The 11,286-nt window shown below is 36.7% G+C and overlaps 1 protein-coding gene across 1 annotated transcript; it reads right to left on the bottom strand.

Moving 5' to 3' along the window:
• Positions 1-2,332: 2,332 nt before the first annotated feature.
• orai1a (ORAI calcium release-activated calcium modulator 1a) lies at positions 2,333-9,454 on the bottom strand. Its single transcript, XM_057357484.1, has 2 exons — positions 9,177-9,454; positions 2,333-6,491 (listed from the first exon to the last, which is right to left on the bottom strand). Exons 1-2 carry the CDS (start codon positions 9,288-9,290, stop codon positions 5,904-5,906), a joined length of 702 nt encoding a protein of 233 aa, XP_057213467.1. The 5' UTR covers positions 9,291-9,454; the 3' UTR covers positions 2,333-5,903.
• Positions 9,455-11,286: the final 1,832 nt, after the last annotated feature.

The raw sequence follows: 11,286 nt of genomic DNA, 5'->3' as shown, positions 1-11,286 counted from the left end.
GGATGAGTCGTCCCTACATCCAGATCCGGCCTCACGCTCTCCAACTCGTGCACATGTACAGGTGTTCGGACAAACATAATTTGTGCTATTGCATTCTTCTGCTTTATACTCTGTTCAAAAGCAAATTGCATTACCACCTACTGTCTATATAGGCAGCTGCCTTTTAAGGGAGCATCCTAACTGTCATGGGAGCTTGTAAAAATATTTTGTTTCTTTATATAGACTGCAAGCTCCACATAGGCATAATACTAAAGGCAAAATACTCTAAAAAGCATAAACACAGATATTTGGCACAATAACCCATAAACATTTATTTGATAACTTCTTTAGTAAATAAAATATATATTATTTTATTTTAAATAATTTTATTTTAAATAAATAATATATTTTTTTTAAATCAACATTAAACTTGCATGCATTTTTCACAGAAGTCATTGAAATGCATGGAGGGAATCCATTCTAGTGCAATGCATAACTAAGATGTCTATCGTTTTGGAACAGTGTCTGAAGTGCCAATGACACCTTAAAATACTGCTTCTATGGATAGCTAGCTAGTTTTTAAAACAGAGCAATAGTTTTTCCTCATAAGCGTTGTTTCAACACCTCTTCTGTGTATACACAGGTTTGAATGACTCGGGTGAATGTGTGTGGTCTGCAAAAAAGGTTGAATCCAAATGCAGAGACAAACTGTGTCAAAATGCATCCAAAATTTGACTGGAGCTCTTTCACTGCATCGTCAGTCTAAAAATGACCCTCTACTTCTCACCTCTTTAGCTATTTCCACATGAACAAACAGACACACACTTCTGCCTCATCTGGCCATTGCTGTGAATACCCTGCTTGCAACAACAAACCACCATCCCCATTTCCTCTCGACAGGTGCTCCAAATGAAAAGACCTCCAGTGTGAGGGATACATGGCACCCCATCAAAGCTACAAAGTGACGGGAAGTGAGAAGAGAGAGAGAGAGAGAGAGAGAGAGATGATCCTCTATGGAGGTTATGGAAAGCACAGCAGCATACCAACACAGTCACGCTTAAGTTAACAGAGACATCACTGATCATCCTGTGCATCTTTTCAGGGTCGATACGCAACTGAGCAACTACAATGGTGCTTCCATGAACCCATATTCACCTGAATCCAGCACAACACAGATAAGACACAAATCATATCTTAAATCTTATATAGTTTCAGTGCATTGTGTGATGCAAGATTTTCCATTTTTTTGTAGTGTTCTAAACAAAGAAGTTGCTTATTTTTATTACTCTTTGACAGCAGAATATATTCATTATTATTCATAAAACATAATTAGACAGGTTATAGCGATCAATACGTTTTCATGAGGAATTTTCATATGTGGTCCTCCAGAGGTATTGAGGCCTTGCACTATATGAACCTGATCAACACCGCCATCTACTGACAAAGGCAAATTATTACACTCTGGTATTATGCATATTTGGTCGAGACGGTTTTCTTCAACTTATCTTGGACTCGGAAAATTTGCAGGTAATGTATGCGAATACAAATGGCAATACATCCAAATTTCACAATAAAAAGTGAAAAGGAACATATACTTTTCATAACATACATTCTTTCAGTTTGTACAGTTGTGCAATCACTGTTTTTTGAAGATTTATTTTAATTTAGTCTTTAGATCCTTAATGTCCTTTTGTATAACATAATTTTATAATAATTATTAAACACAATATTTGAATGTCATGTCTATACTGACTATATAAAACACTCTACTAAAGAGTTTCTTTAGTAACTGTTCACTGCGATATCAAATCTTCCCTCCGCAAGGGGGCGCACGACTCCATTCAACCTGACCACCTGCGTTGTGACATTTTTAGGCCTCAATTCACTGACCCCCTAGTGGTAACATATTTACAAGAACTGACTTGTTTACCCAGTTACATAATTCAAAATACTACATTGACTGTTTAGTCTGGTTCTCTTAAAAGGATTGTGTTTCTGGGTTGATATCTAATTTGCATTATATAACAAATGTGTTCAGGGATACGAAATTGCTTTTAAATGCTTTCCTGTGGCTCATTGGTAAGAGCATGACACTAGCAATGGTGTTGTCAAGGTCATGGGTTCGAACCCAGGGAATTGCAAAAAATGTATAATACAATGTAAGTCGCTCTGCGTTTGCCAAATGCATAAATGTAAATGATTTCCAACAGGACCCAGTGCTTGCTAAACATTTTGTTAAATTCTGCCTCTGACTTCTGTGAAAAACTGTAATAATGTCCATTGATAATAATTACATTGAATAAAACACCTACTGTTTTCACAATCTGACACAGTAAGACACAATAAGTCACACTTTGTACATTTTTATTTTTTTCTCATTCTTGCAGTACTTGACAATGAAACATCGATGAGAATGTCTTGGAGCCTGCTTAAAATGGCATAAACATGTTCAATTACCAGCAACACAAGTATTGCCACAGACAATCCATCATGAAGTTGGCTTCCCAGCCCTGGTGTAAATACAAAATTAAAGCCTTATTTACCCTCCATTAAACAGGACGTTTAAAATACATGAGATTAGCAGCTTATACACATACAGCTTTAAAACAAAATTTATGCCAATGCACACAAACTCTTGGTGACTGCTATTTTCATTAGCAAAGACCTGCACAAATGCAAACTACCAAAGAAATAACACTTAAACTAAAAAATATTAAGCATACCAGTAAAATCTTTCCAGTTGGAGAAATTGTGGATAGTATACATTTAACCATTTGTTGAGTGTAATTTTGTGTTTAAGTAGAGGATAAGACTGAGCCAATCCTCTCAACCTAAGATTTTCAAGTCTAACGCACAAAAGTATGAATATTTATGTATTCTACAAAACTCAACACAATACAATTTTTAACTTGTAACTGCTGTATTAGCAAAAAAATACGGTATATGCACACAAGAGTAATCATCAAACATGCAAACACAGTGGTTCCAAATAAAATGTCACTACAGATTACATTTGTAAAATCATACAGTTCTCACAGATTATGTTCTTCTAATATCTTGATTTTGAACTAATTTTGAACAACTTGTCTATTGTTTCATAATTTATATACATTTACTCTATATCAACCTTTTTTGTGAATTGAAAAAAATGAAATTGGTGTATGATTTTGTTGTATAATCATGCATACATTTTAAGTGGTTTTTTGTTTTGTTTTTCGAGACCACTGTATCAATCAAATAGTCTAAAAATGTCTCCTCTTCTTTATTATATTATAGCTTTACAGTAGGTGTGCAAAAACCTATAAAATATTTTATTATTAATAAAAGACAATCCATGTAAACAAATTATTAGGGATGTAGCGATTCACTCAGCTCATGTTGCGATACGATTCACGATACTGATCTCAGAATGCAAAATTTTTTTACAATATGAGTTGAGAACAATTTAGAAATGAACAAGTGCCCTTTTATTATTTCTCAAATGCTGCCAATTCGTAAAATAAAAATATCTTTCATGTCAAATAACAAAATTAAATTGCAATTTTAAAACAAATTCCAAATCAAATAAAAAAAATGAATAATACAAGTCTTTTTAATATAAACATGCTGATATTTCTTAACAAAAATAAAAAAAATCCAAGTTAGGAAATGCACAGACTTGTTAGAAAAAGTAAAGACTTGTCTGTGCTTTTCCTAACTTGGATTTTTTAAAAAGAAATATCCGCATATCCACAACTACCAAATTTGCACTAAATACCAACTCACGGTGAATCATTACATCCCTACAAATTATACAAGTGTTAATTCTTATCTACCAAAAAACCTAAGATAAAATATTTCTGAAATTAGTCAATGTACATTTTGTATTTACACACTCAAAACATGCACGCAAATATTTTGTGAAAATCAAAATAACGCTATTTTAAAAGCACTGTTTTGGTCTTAATCCAGTAGCAAATGCTTTTATATGTCCAGGGGCCCGTTTCAATAAGGAGGTTCAACCAACTTTAGGTTAAACCTTGAACTCAAAGTTGGTTTACTTAGAAATTAGAAACTTTGAGTTTTTGGTTTCAGAACAGCTCATTTGAGTTAGTTCAATTTACTCTGGGTAGGCTTACCCTGGGTTAAGCACGTGCACGACTATAAAAAGCCATCATCAATGGAGCTCCGATATTACGATTCACCATGGCAATGGCACCAAAAAAATCAACATGGCAGCAGAAAGCACTTGAGAGTGAGGCACACTTTCCGCTCTGCATACAGTGGATTTACTGATGTCCTGAAAATGACTTAAGTTTAAATTAATAAATGTACCAATAAACAAACAAATTAATCATTAAATGAATGAAACAATAGAAATAAAATAGAAATAATAAAAACATTGTATGTTCTCACTCGCCATGAGTCCTCTAGTTACGGAAATGAGACGTCATGGTGTATAGGACACCTGTAGGGCGTCAGACTCTCGTGCAAAATTAGACTGATCGCCGGTCCGAACCCTGCTCTGAGCAGATTTCAGTTGGATTGGCTGCACGTCAAAATTACCTGTTTATAACCTTTATCGCTTCATTTCTGTATGCATGTCTGTATTTATTCATTTCTTTATTCATGCACTTTATTTATACACTTTATTAAGTCATTTCTCATCGTCCATAGAAAATTATGCTCTGATGTAATACACCTACGTTGTCTGATGTTATTGATGTAAGGATGGATGAGATATATTTTGATATATCTAATTCACTGTAAAGAAAAACGGTACAGTTTTAATAAAAATGCACAGGGAAATGACAAAATTCCACTCAGGTCCTAAATTGCTCTCCTGAAATCAAAGTACATTCCAGTGAATGAATGCAGCCTCTTCATGAATCCTCTATAAAAGCACATATGACATATAAGTCACTGAGATGGTCTCTATGTGATCAAAATGTGTGCCATGAATGACTGTATTAACGAATGAATACGTTACACCACTTGTGCTTTAAAAGGGGGAGGAGATTGAAATAAACTCTGGGTTTACCAAAGAAAACCTGCTCCAGACCAGGTTAAGTTCACAGAGTAAGTTACTATGGTTACTGACTCTGAGTATAAGTTACCTCTCCTTTAGAAACGGGCTTGAGTTACACCGCTTTCTCGGGTTTGACATTCCTCACATTCTGAAACAGAAAACCCAGAGTTTCCCTCATTTCAGGGTCAATATACTCAGAGATTTCACTAAACCTCCTTTCTGAAACGGGCCCCTGGACACATAATTGACTGAAATGAGGATAGTAGATAAACATTTGGCTGAATCACAAAATTAAAAAAACTGCTCTTTTTTCAGTTACTCTTCACTTCCATAGTCCACTATGGAATGGCACTATTTAAAATTTGCAAACAGACACTTTGAAGATTTTTGACCTTTTCATTCGTATTCATAACTAAATAGCTAGAGCCATATTTCCCCTCTCATTTGGGGTTGCACATATGAAAATATAAGAATAACATGGGTGCAGATAAATAAAAACAAACTGAAAGCGAATCACAATACTTGGTGTATTGAAAAAAACATAAAAACCCAGCAGTATTATGTTGTGAACACCTATAGACGGCTTCATCGGATGTACACACCTGGCCAGAAGTTAACTTCCGGTCTGTGTTCGGTTATAACATAATTTATTTACAGTTAATTTATATTAATATTAATGTTTTACGTATATTAATTTATTAAATTAAAACTACTCAACAGTTATTGATTCTTTGCGGTGGTTTAATGGAAGTTAAGTTTGGGCCACATAACATTTGTTTATGTTGTTGCTGCTGAAACCTTCTATATTGACACTATCATAACATAAAATCTGATTCGTACCATATAGTGTCCATTCAATGATGATGCCATTCCTTATGTTAGAGAAATATGATCTGGCTCATCTAAAGCGCTTTCACTAGGCAACAAAATGTGCTGAAGAGGTCTGCAAGTTGGAGGCATCTCCCCTGTGATCCAGCTGGTTCTGCAGCCGTGTGATGTTGGACAGAGCTTCCAGCTCCTTGAACTGCTGGTCCGTTTTGTGACTCACCAGAGAACGGTAGAAATGCACCGCGAAAACGATAAACACCAGACCGAAGGGCACCATGATGGAGGTAGAGGCGATTGCTGCGGCTTCCCCTGGGCTCATACCTGGAGGTTCAGTGGTAACGTTCTTCTCATTAGGGACTGGCTTTTTATTCTTCAGAGGGAGGAACTTCACCCAGCAGAGAAGGACCACCTCTGCGAGAAAGAGAAGGGTACCAATGACGGTGGAGAAAGCCCAGGCCAGCTCGATGTGGCAGTGCATCCGCTCGTGCGGCGATTCTTTGATGGAGTTGAGGTTATGGATGTTGCTCACAGCTTCCAGGTTGGGCAGGATGCACGTGCTGATCATCAGAGCAAAGAGATGAACGGCAACCAGCACTGTTGTGCAAGCGCTGAAAGCGATCAGTAAGCCGGGAGGATACACGTGATCTTCCTCCAACTGGACTTCCACCATTGCTACCTAAAAACACATTAGCAGTTCTTAAGAGCAGACCACACTGACCGCCAGTGATGAAACTAACTGACAAAATAAAATCACAATGAACAGCAAACAGAGGGAACAGTCGGGCCTAAAAACCTTTGTGTCTGCGACCATCTAGCAACCACAACACACACCCAACCAGCAGTTGTTCTCAGCTCATGTTAACAGACCACAGATCAGTTTTGATGATGGGCCTGAAAGCGGACCAGCAAGTTATGTGTGAAAAAATATATAAAAATAAGCTTGGGAGTCAACAGTCAGTACAGCAAGCTGGAATGAAACAACTGCACTGAAGTCAAGTCAGTGTGTGGAACTTGAGGTTTATGTAACGCAGTTTCCTCCTCCCATACATATTTCCTGTGATGTAAAGGACTCCAAAAGTCCCCTTTCTGTCTTAATTTAACCGCAGATCAACGGCTGAGACATTTCTGTTTTTTCCATTTCTTAAGACACATTTACTGAATCCTATAAAGCTCCATCTAAACATAAACCAAAACCTATAACTCAATAAAAACGTAAAGGTAAACTTTTAGCAGAAACTCACACTCTTTATTCAAAATATATCATTGTACTATATTCATCTTCATCATAGTACTGCTATGTACAATTTTAAGATAGTATGCAACTACAAAAAAAAAACACAGTACAGTGTACTTTTGTACAGTGGGTTTAGTTTGCAAGGACATTGTGATGGTCTTTTAGTGCTTTTTACATGAGCACAGGGGTTTTACAGTTGAGTTTTACTCTGTAAAAACCACAGAGCCGGAAAATGGCTCTATTATATGCAAATGTCAATCGTTGTATCTTTATTCAGAGTTATTTTAGTTTTTAGACTACCTTTGCAATTTATGTGAAGATTTTTTCTTGCTTAACACTGTCAAAGGAAGCATGTTTCCTGTTGAAATGATGGTTTCAACTCCATGTGAGATCTAGTGAACGGAAACATGGCATAGTGAGGATACCCTTTCAAACTTTCACTGTGATAAGTGCAGTTACTGCTCAAATAAAAACATTTAATATCGGATTTCTGCTTTACACCATTTTGTTTAAAATGTTTTTGTTTTGTCTATATTGTTTTTTACATAAAAAATATAGTAAGCATGGTTGGTGGAAACTTTGAACTAGGGCTGAAACGATTCCTCGAGTAACTCGAATACAAAAAATCATTAACTACAGCACACACGGAGCACTGCGTTTCCCCACGGCCCGTTATTACTGACACACAGCCCGCTAAACTCTATTCATGTTACATGGCCCTCAAGTCTCACGCATTTACTGTGAGACACACGCACTTTAGTCTGTTCACACGCTCACACGTATTTCTCATGCTGATAAATAACTGATAGCTTATTGAAATGGTGAACTGCTATTTTACTTGTTTTATTCTATTTTGCGAGTGAAACTTGTTTTCCGGCTGCATTGAGTCCATCAAACTAGATGCGCACTAGTGGATGCCGAATCCTGTTATTTACACATGTCATCTGGCTGTTCTGCGCGTCTGAGTGAATGAACTGCGCAGTTTAACGTGCTACACGTGTGATGCTCATGAATTTGTCTGCGTCTGCGCTGAATGAGGACATGAACTTCACCTCCAGAGTTGCTCTGAGAGTTTATTTCACGAACATGTTATTGTTTGAGTGAAGAAACAGACATACTAAAAAATAAGCGTCTTCCGACAACATGCCAAAATAAAAGTCATAGGCTATATATTACTATATAAAAAAGAAACTAAAACTAATTTATATAAACTAAATGCATCATGCATAAGATGAAGTTAGTTGTTTACCTTTGAAATTATTCTTTCTATTTTTATTCATGTTTCTTATTTATATATTTGTATTATATTGCATTTTGAATTTAATATGGCAATGTAATGTACTAAATGGGTTTAGTTTTCACAGATATTAATGTATGCAATTTCAGCAATAAAAACTTTAATTGTTCTAAAAAGGAAACAAATTAGTTGTTTTACTCATTTTAAGAGACCTGTCTTATTTTCTCTTGTATATTTAGTATTACTTATTATCCGAATACCCGATTAATCGTTGGAAAATCAGTAGAATACTCGATTAGTAAAAGAATATATAGCTGCAGCCGTTAGCCCTAGTTTGAACACTGTGGTAAACTGTAAGAGGCAGAACAATACTTTACGCCTAAAATGTAAAAAATAAATAGAAATAAAGGCAAAAATCCTTCATGTCTCATGTCATTTTAAATCTGTATGACTTTCTTCTGCAAAACACTCACAAAAAAAAAGATATTTTGAAAAACGTTGGTAGCCAAATAACGTTGGCCGCCATTGACTTGCATTGAACACAAAACCACCGAGGTTTCTCAAAATATATTTTGTGTTCCACAAAACTACACTTTACCAAACACACTCCAGTACATCCAGGCTTGAAATTGGTGTGTCGGTAAATAAATAAAAATATCCGTAATGCGCAGTCTTGTTGTCCCTCCATGTAACGTTACAGGGTTCGTAAACACTGCGCTGGATGACAGAATGGTCGGGCTTATTCATGACAGGTGTCGTTTGCACATCAAAGTGTTTGACATGTCATGCGTCATGTTATCACAAGTGCGAATATAACTTCGAAACCTCGCCAGGCTTCCGAGCAATGTACGTTTCTCGTTTAAAGATAATGTAACAAGTTGTAAACTTACCATAGCGAAGCCGGAGAGCAGCGCAGAGGTTCGGCTGGTCGCTTTCAGTTTGGCTCGACTCAAGTAAAGTTTTCTCCATGACAGAGCTTGAAGCGAATGCTCGTTCAAACTCATCGCGCTTGTTTCGAAGGTGGTTCAAATGTTTGTAAAATAGCCTAATGTTTTAAACTAAGGACGTTTTTGTATCTTATTACCCTCTGTACGTCTCCCAGATCGCTTCAACCCGTTGTGACATGCTCAAACTGTAACATGACCAACTAACCACGATTGCGGTTCGGTAACCCTGCTCTATAATGAAAGACTACAACTCAGGCTACCCACAATGCACCGCTGCAATACACTGCAGAGCTAACGTTTTACGGGAGTTGTAGTCGTAAACCACTTTCACCCGGGAGCGATTTGAACAGCCAGTTTATGATGCTTTCGTATTTCATCACTGTTTATAATTATATTACAAGAAGTGCATGTATAACATCGCCACAGGTATTTACACATTTGAAAGATTAATTCACAAGCCAGAAATAAGCCTATGTTGACAGTTTATTTTCTCGAGAAACTCCGCCACATCTTCATATTTTAATGTCTATTTAACGTTACTACTAATACTATACGGTTTTATCAGGTGCAACGTTTTAAGTGTTGTCAGGATTCATCTACCGGGTGAATGAAGGTAATCTGACAATCATCCACTCAATTCAAAGCCACTGTCATTATGGGATGCTTTTATGTTTTTACAATTGGTAAAAGACTGAATCTGTTTAATCTATATGTTAACGCATCAGTTTTAAAATAACAGCAATATAGATTTTGCTTAGTAACAATCACTGTGATGTCTGCTGTAATACCATACTGACCACAGGCCAAACCATGGATGGATTCGTGGGTTAAATACCAATATAAATGTATTTTTCTGTAAAAACAAACCATATGAAAATGTGTGCTACTGAAGTCATTTTTGTGTATTTTAATGCATGTTTGGGATCATTATTTTGCTGAGGGGTCCAATCAAACCAAATTTAGCCATTGGCTGAGGCAACCACATGGGCAAAATTTCCTGGTATTTTATGAAATTCATTATGTCAGCAATTGTCTCTAGAGCTCCAGCACCTCTAGCAGCAAAACAGCACCAAAGCATCAATATACCGTCACCATATTTCACAGTGTGCTTTTTCTTACATGCAGTTTATATAGGCTATAAGCTTCTCATCATGGAGGTGGAATGTAATGGTGGATTCAAGATTCAACTAAATTAGTGGTGTCAGATCCTGTTGTGGGAGGGCCTCTGTCTATCAAGTTTAGATCCAACCCTAATCAAACACACCGGAAGCATCTAATCTTCAGAGTTACTTGAAATTAATAAATAGTTTGATTAGGGTTGGAACTAAACTCTGCAGGACACTGGCCCACCAGGAGCAGGACCAGGCACCCCTAAACGTAAGGCCCTGTCCACACGGGTATTTCCAAAATCCCAGCTTTTTCTATGCGGTTTGGCTGTTCGTCCACACGCAAATGCAGTAACCAGTCATTGAAACTGACATTTTTTTAAAACTCCTGCCAGGGTGAAGACACACCAGTTTCAATGTTGTTGTGTAGAAGGTGAAACCAGATATATGACGTTGGAATGCGCGCCGCTATCTCCTTTGTGTGATGTCAGATTCCAGGCTTCTGATTGGCCAACACGGCTTTATGGTTTGGGTTATCGCCACTTGTTGTAGCGTGTTTTTGAAGCGATGTTTTTTTTAAAGGAAGAAGGAAAAACTCAGTTTCTAAAAATACCAGTGTACGTGTGGACAAGGCCTAAATGGTGCAGTTCTGAAACTGTGATCTTTTTTGCCTCTCTTTTCATCCTCTTCCCTGTATGTATGAACAGTTTTTCAGACCTTTTCATTCATTCTTCCATTGTTTTCATTGTTTTTGCTGCAAGTTTGTTTGCTACTGTTGTTTCCGTAATCGTTCCCTTATCAGCTCAGCTCTACAATGTTCTCTCAGTTGACAATTCTTTGGTTTTACCTGTTGATGGACAAGAGTTATTTCAAAATGTGCATTTCTAATGTATAGCTACCCTTTGAAAACCGAAAACTTTCGCTATTTCACATCCAAATTCATTAGG

Source organism: Triplophysa rosa, linkage group LG17 (assembly GCF_024868665.1).
Source record: "Triplophysa rosa linkage group LG17, Trosa_1v2, whole genome shotgun sequence".
Taxonomy (NCBI): Eukaryota; Metazoa; Chordata; class Actinopteri; order Cypriniformes; family Nemacheilidae; genus Triplophysa; species Triplophysa rosa.
The sequence above is the reverse complement of the archived record's forward strand: the minus strand, read 5'-3'. Positions and strand labels throughout refer to the sequence as shown.